General features: G+C 33.9%; 1 protein-coding gene across 1 annotated transcript; it reads left to right on the top strand.

The window, feature by feature from the left end:
- The first annotated feature begins 2,233 nt into the window (after positions 1-2,233).
- On the top strand, positions 2,234-8,690 carry LOC145604823 (uncharacterized). Its single transcript, XM_081660793.1, has 5 exons — positions 2,234-2,748; positions 2,848-3,041; positions 4,371-4,692; positions 5,450-5,542; positions 8,426-8,690. The coding sequence occupies exons 1-5, from the start codon at positions 2,656-2,658 to the stop codon at positions 8,462-8,464; spliced, it is 741 nt and encodes a 246-aa protein (XP_081516919.1). The 5' UTR covers positions 2,234-2,655; the 3' UTR covers positions 8,465-8,690.
- Positions 8,691-14,351: the final 5,661 nt, after the last annotated feature.

Genomic DNA, 14,351 nt, shown 5'->3' with positions numbered 1-14,351 from the left:
TCGTAGACTTAGTACATATTCTATACATAGTTTATTAACGAAAAATCATAGAAGGTAATCGATAATCTAGCAAAGAGATAGATTCATATATACACCCTAGGCGGAAGGGGCACCTAACATTTTTTTCATTAAAATGAGAAATGATTGTCAGATTGTCAAAATAAGAAGAAAATAATATTTTTTTTCCTTATCTTTTATTACATCTTTTAAATGGTACGAATAAATAGAAGTTCAAAATTATATAGAATCGAGTAAATTAATTAAAGATTAGTAAGATGGAGTTTGTGACCATGAAGTTCAAAATTATATAGAATCGAGTAAATAAATAAAAGATTAGTACGAATAAAGGTTAGATTAGTAAGATTGCAAATTTAAAGATGGAGTTTGTGACCATCAAAATAATACGAAGTAATAAGTTAAAGTGTGACACCCCTTTATTTGATTCCATTTATTAAAATGGATGAATAACGACAAACATATGTAAATGTAACGCAATAATTCTTCATTGACATCATATCATCATATATTCTTGAAGAATTTTACAAAGAGGGTTCTAGCAAAGAGAATGAGAATTAGAGGTTGATCATCCTTAAGCTTCATCAATCTTGGCATAAACATACAAAAATAAGGAGCCTTGGTATTTAAGTTTGATATTCACATTAAATTGCTTCTATGCTAAAAAAATCATAGATGTACAAGGGGTAGTTGAGACTTGACGGCGTTGTGGATTGATTTTGAAAATAACTTATTTTGTAAGACAATTTTGAAAGTCAAGCTTTTAAGCGTTTGAATTAGTATAGAAATAATAGAATACCTCCAAGAACGAAGTCTCATAAACTTTAGCAAAAAACATAATATCCTTAAAGTATGAAGAGGAAGCCTTGAATCTTGTGATTAAGGAGCTCAATAATAGAATCCAACCATAAGATTGCTTCCTTACAAAAAGTCTTAGTTCATGAATAAGAGTTGCTCTTGTATGATAGTAGAGCTGGTCATGTTAGGCCCGACTTGTTTGGGCCAAAAAAAGATTCCCATGAGTTGCTCTTGTATGATTAGTATGACTATATAGTATTTAAGTTTTTTAGTTACTTTTTCTTTTGCCCTATCCGAAAAAAGGCCACTAAACTCGATCTAATTTTATGGGTTTTGAGGAAGCATTTTCAGCTCAAACCTTGGCTCGACCCAACCAAGTGAGCTGATTTTTTTACCTTCGCTCTAGCCCACCCTATAGTCACCTACCATAGTTTAGAAAATTATGGAGATAAATAATGAATTAGAAGTTGAAAGAGGTTAGGACTTTGCACGAGCTCGGGAGAGCTCTTAAAAAGTAGAGATAATAATATGGCATAATTTCAGCTTGCTTTTGCAATGTTTTGACCACTCGAAATGGAGAAATGTGGGGTATGTATACAAGAAAGAGTATTTGGAGGTAGAGAATATGCGAGTAGTGCAGGGCACACTATAAATATGTGAGCAGTTGCAGGGACGTATCGCACAACGCACTGCTGTGCACCTTACCCGACACACACAACTGGCCGGACATTTTTATCTAATGTCAAATGTTTACATGATTTTGAAGGTTTTGGTTTAAATAAAAGGTTTGAGATTTGGCTCATGGAAAGGGAATTTGGGGGTTTTGGTAATTGGATTTTTGGATTTCGGAAAGTTGATAGAGGTTTACGATTTAACTTTGCCACTTTGGCTTTTAAGTATGGGATTTTTCGGGGTTAGGTAAAGGCTTAGGGAGGCCTTAGGCATGCACCGAATTTAGCTACATTATTTAGAATCATCTTGATTTTGCATTGGGTAATTCATTTCATGCACGTTATTTTTTTTGGTGAAGATATCTATACTAATGTATTAAAAGGCGTAACTAAGAACGTCTTCATATCAAAAATTGATGAAAAGGGGATTCGAACACTCAACCTTTTATAAAAAAATAGTTACTTAACCATCTAATGTTATAAACATGAAAATAAATGTATATAATAATCACATTGTTTAATTAAAGTAGCAGTACAATGCCCGCGCTACACACTAGTTCTTACTTTAATCAATATTCGTAGTCGTAATATTTATTCCATTCAACTCACTTTCCTAAAATTATGGGCCGATCAAATTGATTATTATTATTAGCTAGTCAAGCCTTGTTTAGTCAAAAACTTAACAACATAGGTTTTTTTTTTTTTTTTTTTTTTTTTTTTTTTTTTGATTCAACTGAGGATAAACCAAAAGCACTTAACAACATAGGTAGATGTAAGAAATAATGGTTTTTCTTTAATATTACTGGTATTTAATTTTTTGTTCACGGGATCATACTCAGCTTTTTGAATATCTTGAAAATCAGGTGAGTAAGTGTAAAATAGGTGATTCAATTCTGGATTTGCAAGGGCAAACGATAAGAAAGAAAGGTGGTTCAGTAATACAAGGGAGGTCTCTGATTAAAAGTTGAAGGGACAGAGTTAAAATTGGTAAGCCGGACGGTTTAGGCTTTAGAGAAGCGAGGTTGAGGGTGATGATAAAGCAGAAGAATGGGTAAGCATTAGGTATTCAAACAAAGAAACAATAAATTTAGGTATTCTCGAAATCAGTTGGGGAAATTGAGAGAGAGAAACGAATAGGGGAATTGAATTAGGGTTATGGTATACAAATATAATGCTTTGTTCTTCTCTAAGGACCCGATTACAGTCCTGGCTTCGTGATTACGACAAACTTCAATCCGTCGCCGTCATTCTCCTGTACGTCCAAGTAAGTTAAGTTTATCAAGCTTTTTAATTTTGGATATTTTTGATTTTTTAATATGAGTTTCTTGTTTAATCTGTTGGTATTTTTCTTTTCTTTTCTCAGATTGGATGCTCATTGGTTGGATCTCTAGGAGCTCTGTATACCGGGGTTCTTCTTATCAACTTGGCTATTGCCCTGTTTGCCCTTGTTGCCATTGAGAGTGGCAGTCAAAGCCTTGGCCGAACTTATGCCTTTTTACTCTTCTCTGCAATCCTGCTGGACATCTTCTGGTTTCTTCTTTTCTCCTATGATATATGGTTAGAAACTTCCTCCTTAACACTATTAATCTTGGCTGCCTCTATTCATCCATCATCTTTATACACTACTATTTATTTTTAAATCGACATGAATACTTTTCAATATCATACAAATTCTTGGATGAGCCTTGCAACATCTTAGTGGGTAAATGGCCTTAGTTAGTTCCTGTCAAACCTAACTGTCTTCCGCATAATGTGTTTCACACTTTTACAGCATCTATAAACTTCAATCTTTTGTCATGTTCACCAATGGGTGCATACATGTCAACTCGACACAACATGTGTTTGATGAGACAAGGCTCCGTTTGTTTCGACGGAAAACAATTTTCAAGAAAATGATTTTCTCACTTTCCATTGTTTGGTTTGTAAAGGATGGAAAACTATTTTACCTAAGGTAGAAAGTAGTTCTCCCTACTCCTTACATCCTTACCTCTCCTCTCATCCATCTTCTCCCTTCCACTCCAATTTTCCCCTTCCTCTATTATTTTTTTGTAAGGTAACAAACAAAGGAAAACCATTTTTGCAATTGTTTTCCATGGAGAATCATTTTCCCAAGATTGAGATTCTGGGTGAGTGGTTGGAAGCTCTCAATTCTTGTTTCTTTTCAACTCTTCTAGATTGAGATTCTGGGTGAGGAACTGTACTGGGGCTTTGTTTTTAATTCCTTATTGCAAATACTCCACTAATGCTGAATTTATTTTCCTAACATACAGCTTTACAGATTAGCTCTCAATGTCTCCATTGTTATTTTATTATAAATTTCTCCTTGACTTTCGCATATCATGCCCCAATAGCATCTTTTAGGTTAGTAGATGGTATCTTGGAATTTATCGTCACGAGAATCCTCTTGGACTGAGATATGAAGGAGTTATCTGATTGGTTACAGGCCCTCAACTCATTGCTCCTTGTCAACTCTGCTAGATTGAGAGATTGGGTGGGGACTTCTTTTGGTGCTTTGTCTTCTAAATCCTCATTGCAATGCTCCACTTAACACTTTTTTTGGTCCTTTACTTCAATATACATCTGAAATTTGAATCTCCAAACATAGTGACCAACATTGTAAAGAAATTAATAATTGTGAATTTTGTAACTATCTTGAAGCGCCCTGTTTATGGAATTATTTTCTTTGCTTGGTCTGTGTATATGGTAGATTCTGATATTTTACCCCAACTATTTGACGAAGCTTGATTTTCTTACCCCAGTAATTTGTTGAAACTCATTCTGAATGCTTCCACAAGTTTATGAAGCCTTTGAGCTGTGGGATATTGATTGGAGTTTTAGGCTATGGACTTTTCTTCTGACTGTCCTTTTTTTCTTGTATATGTGCAGGCACATCTCGTCAGAGAATAATGGAGCATCATTTATCTTTTCCTTGAAACTCACTCTGGTAATGCAAATTCTTGGATTGTCAGTAAGAATATCGTCGGCGTTCTTGTGGATTCAGATGTACAGACTGGGGCTTGCATATGTCGAAAGTGCAGTTTCTCGAGAAGCAGATTTTGATTTAAGAAACAGTTTTCTAAGTCCTGCCACACCTGCAGTAGTTAGACAATCCTCAGATTCTGATGATCAACTAGGTGGATCTATATATGATCCAGCATACTACTCCTCTCTTTTTGAAGTTAATCAAGATGAAAAACACTTAAAAAAGGTTGGTGATCTGCAACTACTGCTGTAATGTACTTGAGAGTTGACTCTGAAATAACCTGCTTAAACTTAGCTGATGAGAAATACATTTTTTAAGGCTTTTGATTGCTCTCTTCTCTTATTTTATATCGTTCCCTCTCCTCTTTGCCACTGAATATCCTCTTGTTGATTTCATGTGTATCTTTATTTCATTATTTTACAACTGCTTTGGTGACTTAGTTTCATATGTATCTGTATTTCATCATTTGAAAACGGCTTTGGTGACTGATTTTCGTCAATGAAAGGCAAGGAGAAAGGGAGAATTAGGATATTTGGATTTCGCAAGCAGTTTGTTTCAGCAGAAAAAAGCTATAATGGTTTGATTTATGACACTCCCTTTCCTGTTCTATGGTGTGAACTGCTTGAACCTAGGAATCATGCAGATATTTTGAAGTACTTGATGTTTCCATTTTCAATAAACATAAAACCTTCTTTTCCCTTTTGCCATAGGTGGTGGTTGGTGGTGGTGTTTTTTTTTTTATTTTTTTATTTTTTTTATCCATACCAATCCTGTTCACCGGCGTGGGTTATCCTTATTCATTCACCACTCTACACAATCAAGAAAAACTGTCTTAATCGAGGAGTCGAGGTCTATGGATTCCATTGTTGTGCATGTTTATTATTTTTTCCATTTGTATGTATATCCTATATGACTGCAGTCATTTAATGTAGTCTTCAATTAGAGGTGGAATCTCACAGTGACACAACTCACACTCCTGCAGGGCCAAAGCGATGTCAAGGATGGTGATTCTTCATCTCAGACAGAAAGCTGTATATTGAAGCTTTCTGTGGGGAGTGCTTTTCAGACTATAGTGGTAACTTGTTGTTGCTCTGTTTGCTTTTAGTTTCTCATCTGGACTCTGGAGTGTTGTTTGATTTTTTTTTGTCACTTGTTAATTTGAAATGGTTGCATGAGTTCATTTGTGTGATGATGAAAATATGCATAGCTATGGATGCCTGTTGGTTGTTTTTGTGATTAAAAATCCACAGTTACTTTATCTAGACTAATACTAGCCCCATAATTTGAAAATTAATTACTTTACTATTTATTTAATTTTGTCCCGTATATACATGATAAAACGTAATATTTATTTATATGGGGCCTCATATAAAAGTTAAAGGCGAGCGCGCTCCTTCACCCTTTCCGGATCCCCGGGGGCGCAGCTTGACTTGCTCTTAGGTTGGTTCTTCTACTTTACTAAATAGTATTCCATTCGTGCAGTCGGTCTATGGGCTAGCCCATGGTGCGGTCAGCTATGATATACTCAACATCAAAGGAAAACTAAACCTTTTTTTCCTGTTGCATGAGATCATTAATTTTTTTCATTTAATTAAACATTCTAGCACTGGGTTTAGGTTTGACAATGCTGCTGTAGTGTTGTTTATTGCCTAATTATTTTATTTCCAAAGTCCATCAATTAATTATCAACTAGTTTTTGGGCCCGGGCGATGCCACGGGTTATTACATATGGTTGATCATTAATATACATTATAATTTATAAATCAATTTTCTTGTAATTAAATTTGTTACTCATATTGAATTGTCTTGTTGGTTAGGATCTTTCTAAGCCTAACAAGGTCAGGGGTTCAAGGGTTGGTAGAAGGAGAAAGAGAGAGAAAGTGATAAAAAATGTCAGAGGTATTCCAAAATACCTCCTTTTTTGAACAAAGGTTGAGGGCATGCACAAGCATTTCAGATAACCAATTTGGTTTTATGCCTGGGAGATCTACTATGGAGGCAATCCATTTGATAAGACAAATGATGGAGTTTTATAGGGTAAAGAAGAAAGATCTTCATATGGTCTTTATTGATTTAGAGAAGGCATATGACAAGGTGCCAAGAGAGATACTTTGGTGGGCAATGTTGAAGAAAGGTATCCCACGAAGGTATGTAGACCTAGTTAAGGATATGTATCGGGATGTGTCAACAAATGTGAGGACATGCGGAGGGTTGACAAAAGATTTCCCTATTACAATCGGATTGCATCAAGGGTCTGCATTAAGCCCTTTTCTTTTTGCAACGGTTCTAGATGAATTAACTAGACCAATTCAAGATGAGGTTCCATGGTGTATGCTGTTCGCAGATGATATCGTTTTGGTGGATGAGACTAAGGATGGGGTTAATGTCAAGTTGGAGCAATGGAGGCAAAGGTTGGAATCTAGAGGGTTTAAGCTAAGTCGGAGTAAGACTGAATATTTGGTATGTCGTTTTGGCACTCAGAGGGGGACAAGCAATGAAGTGGTGAGTTTGGATGGAAAGGATTTGACCATGAGTGAATGTTTTAAGTACCTAGGGTCGATCATCCAGAAGAATGGTGACATTGATCAAGACGTGACCCACAGGATTAAGTCAGGGTGGCTTAAATGGAGAGCGGCCACGGGAGTGTTATGCGACCGCAGCATTCCCTTAAAGTTGAAGGGAAAATTCTACAGGACTGCCATAAGACCAGTGTTGCTCTATGGTACAGAATGTTGGGCTTCTAAGAAAGAGCATATTAAAAAGATGGAGGTTACGGAAATGCGCATGTTAAGGTGGATGTGTGGAAACACTTTAAGAGATAGAATCAGAAATGAGGTTATTCGCAAGAAAGTAGGTGTGGCGGGCATTGTAGATAAATTAAGGGAAAATCGTCTGCGTTGGTTTGGACATGTAAGACGGAGACCCGAGGGTGCACCGGTGCGAAGAGTGGAAGAGTGGGACCATGGAGGGATTAAACGAGGAAGAGGGAGACCAAAGATGACTTGGTTGGAAGGAGTGAGGAAGGATATGAAGTGCATGGATTTACGTGAGGATGAAGTTTTGGATCGTAAGGGATGGAGGAGAAAGATTTATGTTGATGACTACACGGAATAATCAAATTTGGTTCATGTTAGCCGACCCCACTTTTGGGATTAAGGCTTTGATTGATTGATTGATTGATTGATATTGAATTGTCATTTGTTACATATTAATATTTTGTATTCAAAAGAATACATAAAAAATAACTTAGATTGGTGGTAAAACAATTAGTTTTAGATTTAGAGGTTGCGTGTTCAAATCTTGTGGAGAGTTTTTTTTTTTTATTATTATAAGTGCATGACGTGGCGTGGACGTTTTTAGGAACACCTTGTGCATGACGTGGCATAATGAGGGGAGTTTACGTAACACGTGGACATTTTTATAAAACGGCCTTTAATATATTAGTGTAGATAGTTAAATTTCTCTAATTATGTCTCGATCAATTTTTCGTCGGTAGCTCATTTATTGGACACTAACTTTTCATCCATCCCTCCCCTATTAAGAATATGGTTAAGCTTGTTTTTGTATAAATTGTATGTTTTATATACTCCATTATTTAAGGTATCTTTGGTCGAGTTATTTACTGTCATATATTATTGATTCAATTGCGCGACAAATTTCCCAGAATCCCAGCTATATGCATATGCCGTTTTCTTATGAGGGTCACTTGGTAAATTATAACAGGTGATTTGCCTTCTTCCTCGGTAGTTAGTGAATTAAACGAGGACACGTTATTATGAAACACCCAGGGATTAGTGGAGTTAAAAATAATGAAGTCTGGAATTTTCATGAGAATGATATGTGACCTGTGGCTGTGATGTTTTGTTGTGTGACTGATATGCTACGTTACAGTAAATCTTAGAATCGTATACAGTATTATAGTTTCCTTGGATCTGACTATATACTCTTACATGTGCAGGACGAGAATGCGGCATGTCGTAGTCTGAATATTTTGTAATAATATGTTTATTTTTGGAAATAGACATTCCAAAGTTAATGAGTTTCTCTACATGCTTTGTTAAGGAGATTAAAGCTGTCATCGACAAGCATTGTATACTGATTTTTGTAGGACTGGCACCCATATATATAAACTACTTCGTATATATCTTTTCCATATATATTCTTTTGGAAAAAATTGGGTTTGATAATTTTAATTTTGGCCAATTTTCTTTTAATAATCTCAACTTCAAATTTATTTTTCGAAACTTTGGGAGTGTTTACTTTCTTCAATCCCAAACCGGTCAACAAAAGTCAATGACATGTTATAACAGGTTATGTGTCATGTGTCTAGTTGTAATTGGCCCAAAAAAATAAAAATTAAAAAAAATGGAAAAAAAAAATACTTGGTGGTCATCACTCTAGGCCAATTTTAAGGAGTCGAGCCCTTAATCACCAAACTCGAAATCTCTTACTCAATGAATGTGCTCCAAATTCTAAATATCTCATGGTGGTCCATAACTCGAGAATTGTCATGAAACCGCCAATTCCTACAAAATAATACAAACTCTAAGAAAACATTAAAATACGTATTAATAGCAAAAATAGCTCCAAAATCCTCAAATAAACACAAATATGAATGTGCGACAAGATAAAATTACGTATATAAATGGACAATATCTCTAATCTTAAACAAAATGTATATTTTTTTAAACAAAATAATTTGTTTAAACAAAATAATTTGTTGGGTGTACCCTATAAGTAGGGGTGAAACTAGGGATGGCAGTGGATCTGGACCCGACCCGGATCCATGGATCCAGATCCGTTTTCACGGATCCGGGTCTTCAAATTTTGGACCCGATGGATCCGGGTCGAATCCGGGTCCTGCCGAAAAAAACAGATCTGGATCCGGGTTTGGCCCCAAGACCTGGATCCAGATCCGTTTACCAGTTTTTTTATTTTTCCTATTTTTTTAAAAAAAAAAAAAACTATAATTGTGTGTTTCTTTATTAAAAATGTTGATAATGTTAGTAGTGATAAAGATTAGCCCTTTCAGGGAAGCTCTTAGTTGCTGCAGCAAAACGCATTCCCTATACAAGTCCTGCAATTGCTGAAGGGCTGGCTGCTCGGTATGGTTTACTCCTTGCAAGAAGATTCGGTTTCAGCATTATTCATGTGGAGAGCGATGCTACTAGTGTTATAAAAGGTGCTCATGGCAAGAACAAGGGTCTTACCCCAATCCACCTAGTGTACGAGGATATAAGGCATGGTAGAGCTTTTTTTGATGTTTGTGTTTTTTCTCATGTTAGACGAGCTTGTAATACGGTTGCCCATCACATTGCTAGATGGGATACCGGATCCTGTGATGAACTTATTTGAACTGGACCTTTCCCGCAGAGTATCATCACTCTTGCGGAATTGGATTTAATTTAATAAAAGCTTGTTCTACCGTTCCCTCAAAAAAAAAAAATAAAGATTAGCCCTTTCAAGAGATGAAATTTGAATGCTCATATCGAATACATCATCGTTGTTTTTTCATTAGCTCGTTTGTAACATCGTACTTTTTTCGTTGTTTATATTTTTTATTTCAAAATATAAGTTGGTTACTTTGTGTTTTTAAATTTGTTGTATAACTTTAATATAAGTTGAATTCAATAACCCCAAACGGAAGTTTGTAATGCACGCATTTTTTGACCCAAACATTACATTTATTGCAAAAAATTAGGCAAAATATATTGGACCCGGATCCGGACCCAGATCCGTTGGACCCGTCGGATCTGGATCCGGGTCTTCATTTTCCAGACCCGACGGATCCGGGTCGGATCTGGATCCTAGATACAAAAATGGATCCGGATCCGGACCCGATCCAGATCCAACCCGTTGTCATCCCTAGGTGAAACTAATACGTTGAATTAGTTATGTTTTTTTTTTTTTTTTTTTTGTTAATATGGTTCGGTGCGGTTCGATAAATAAAAACATTGCAGATTGCCGTTTGGTTTCGATTTTAGGATTTGAAAAAACGAAAATTAAAACGAAATATAGGCCCAAATCTAAATTTTAACCCAGTCTGATTTTGAGTCTAAGGCCAAAATCACAAGTAATGTTAAGTCAGACTAAAAAAAAAGTTACAAATCAAAGTTCAAAACACTAGGCCCAAAAAATTGCGTTGCAATTTTATTTTATTTAAAAATTAAAATAAAATTTAAAATCGAATTCTAAACAATGTAATTTGGTTTGGACCGTATAATAATATGTTGCGGTGTGGTTTGAAAAATCCCAAAACTAATTTGGTTTCGGTTTGGGCTATAAACCATAGCGCAAACCAAACTTTCTCCTCTAGCGGCTATAAGCATGTAAGAGCTACGTTTCTTCACAATAATAATAGTTAAAAAAATTAATAAAAATTACCGAAAATGACGAGTATTAGACACAATTTAAATATAGGTTGTAAAGTAGAGGTTACTACTTTGTAATATAAGGGTTACTCTATCGTTGTTGTAGGGTTACTTTGTTATTCAAGGATCGAACGATTTCTGTAGAAATTTCTTAATTATAAATTAATTCCCTAATTGCGTTGGTCCAAAAACTTATTCCCACGTTACAGTCCATGTAGGACTAGTACAAGGTTCTTATTATTTTTGTATTAAAAAAAAAAAATCTGGTTTATAAATGAACCGCTAACAGTGATAGCGGTTCTTAGACAAAACCGCAAATGACATTAGCTGTTCTTATGAGGGATGTCAGTGGGGCGAGTCAAGTAAAAAACTAGCCCCATATCGGTTTGGCGGGTGGTGGAGCAGGGCGGGTATTAGGTTGTACCCGCCCCATCACCGCTCTGCCCTACCCGCCCCGCTTCATACCTGCCTCATACCCACCCATACCCATCTAAATATTTTAAAAATTAATTATATACTTTTATACTATTTCATTTAAATAATTACTATGTGAAATAAAGTAGTAAATTTATATATAAATTTTTTTTTTAAGTGTAATATAAACAATGTCTTTTTTTTTTTTTTTTTTTTGTTGTAATTTAAATTATGTAGTGTTGTTGTATAAAGGAGGCGGGGATTAAGCGTGTCGATGGGGGGATTAGGTGGGGGTGGGGCTGATATGGTTTTAGAAATGGACCCGGCGGGGCAGGGTGGGCTTGGGATAGTTTTAGAATTGGACCCGACGAGGCGGGGATGGGGATGTAATTGTTATTACCTACACCCCACTGTAGGTAGTAATACCTACACCCCCCTTCCCTCCCTTTCCATGTAAGTACTATAATATTGAAAAAAATTCACCTTTTCTCTTTCCTCATATAAATGCTTAAACAATAAATATTACTACTACATTTTCTCTTTCCTCAAAATTTTACCCACTTTTCACTCCACTTTCTCTCTCCTAAACTACCAAATTCTCTCAAATTTCTCTTGAAAAATTTTTTGCTAGATCTCAATTAAAATAATAGATTTAAAAGATGAAATCATAAAATCAAAGGAAATTTCATCAAAAGAAAGGTTGAAAATCAAATTATAAGTTATTTTTGTTTATTTTTTTAAGGAAAATATTGCAAACCCTAAATTTTTTCCCTTGTTTTTCAATTATTTTCTCTAGATATATTAAATTTCACTAGTACTTTGCGTTTCATATAATTTTTATTGGCAAAAATAAAGTTATAACCCTAACTTTTTTTTTTCCTTATTCTTTAATAATATGAAATTTCAGTACTCGTAGTTCATGATTTTTATAATTTTATTATGATTATAGTAGAATGATGTTTGGTATTATTATCAATTTTAAGTTGATTGAACTTGTGGTGTGTATTATTACTTATTAGCTTATAAAATTACTGGACATAAAAAATTAAAATACAGTTCAATTGCTCATTTAAAAATATAATGGACAATTTGATCTATTTTGTAGGAATAAAGAAATGTACATTTAGTTCGTAATAGATTTTTTTTAAAAATAAATGTTCATTTTCATTTTGGTAATTGCTCATTTATATATTAGCACATGTTCATCACATATGAACAGATCATCATTAGAATTCTTCACAGATCTAATACCAAAATTTCAATTAGAGTTTGTGATTTCTCATAGTTTTAATGGAATTTATTCTTATAATAGTTATTAAATTATTTTATAAGAATTTTCCATAATTATGACATAATTTGAGTAAAATTGTTATTCTGTGAATTTTGGCTAGTACTTTTTATCAATCGTAAATGTTCATTTTAGATAGGCTTTATGTTTATTTGTAGAAGGATTAATATTCAAATTATAATTGCCAAAAAAAAAAAAATATTCAAATTGTAATAACTAAATTTAAAGACAAATTATCAATTTGATTTATGATATTGAACCATCAATTATCATTTAATATTACTTATTTTGTCACTTAAAACTGTTATATGACGAATTTTGGCTAGTAAATTTTAATCTATCATAAATTTCATCATTTTAGATGGAATTTATGTTCATTTATGACCATTTTGATATTAATATATGTTCATTTAAATTTAATACATGTTCATTTTCTTTGATTTACATGATCATTCTCATATTGAAAGATGTTCACTTGCAATCTTATACAATATTAATTTTTTTTTTATATCTAAGCATATTCATTTAGTTTATACTTGTTCATTGTCATATTTAAAAGAGATTTATTTGTTACAATTTTTAATACTTGTTTGTTATTATATTAAAAAATGCTCTATTAATTTTATAATTGTTCATTCTCGTATTGAAGATGTTCATTGGACTTTCGGTATATGTTCATTTTTATGTTGAAAGATGTTCATATAGATTGTAATACTTGTTCATTCTGTTATTGAATTATGTTCATTTTCTGGCAATGTGTTCAAATTTATTTTTGTAAATGTTTATTTAATTATCCTGTTTTGTTTATAGTGTACTTTGATTGTTAATAACATTTTTCTTTACGATATTTTGATCTCTTATTACACAGGATAATGAAATTAAAAAAAAAAAGTTGAAAATGATTAAATATATATTGAGAAAAAATATGTATAAATTAAAGGAAACGCACAAGCATCATAAGAGTAAGAGGGGTGCAGCCGTATGTCAAGGACGATGATTCTATATACATTTAATATACATACCAAATGTATTGATTGAATATAGCACACCGTATTAAAAAGTTTGAACATTTAATGTTACAAAATTGAACATTTAATGGTATAAAATTGAACATTTATATATATATAAATGAACATTTTATACGTGAATCAGAATCCGAAACTTATAAGATGACGTCATTATGATAGAAAGGGGTGCAGGTAGAGCTACCTACATAGGGGTGTAGGTAAAAATTTGTCGATGGGGATGAGTTTTGGACCCGCGTGTGGGGATGGGGATGGGGATAGGGATGAAGATGAGAATGTTAGGCGGGGATGAGGATGGGAAAGCTAAAATCCGCCCCTCCCCGCCCTGTTGATGACATTCCTAGTTCTTATAATTAAAAATAAAATCACACACTCACACTTATATTATTCTTTCAAATTCCTTCTGACTTTCTGTTACGAAAAACCAAAAATAAGGAAAGCAATCACACTTATATTATTCTTTCAAATTCCTTCTGACTTTCTTCTACGAAAAAAAGGAAAACAATTGATGATGGCAGGCTCACAAGTTAAAACGTTAGGCTTTTCTAAACCAAAAATAGAAAACAAAATTAACGAGCCTTCTACCAGTCCTACGTGGATAGTATCGTGTGAATAAATTTTCAAACCGACGCAATTAGGGAATTAATTTATTTTTTTTGCAATTTCTAGGGAATTTGTTCTTAAAGGATTAACTTTTGTAATAAATAAAAGGAAAAGCTAACGAACGCCCGGGGGCGATGGATAAGCTAGTTAAAAGTAGAAAGATTAAATTAAAATTAACATTAA

This window comes from Chenopodium album, chromosome 22 (assembly GCF_948465745.1).
Source record: "Chenopodium album chromosome 22, dcCheAlbu1.1, whole genome shotgun sequence".
NCBI classification, from domain to species: Eukaryota; Viridiplantae; Streptophyta; class Magnoliopsida; order Caryophyllales; family Amaranthaceae; genus Chenopodium; species Chenopodium album.
The sequence above is the reverse complement of the archived record's forward strand: the minus strand, read 5'-3'. Positions and strand labels throughout refer to the sequence as shown.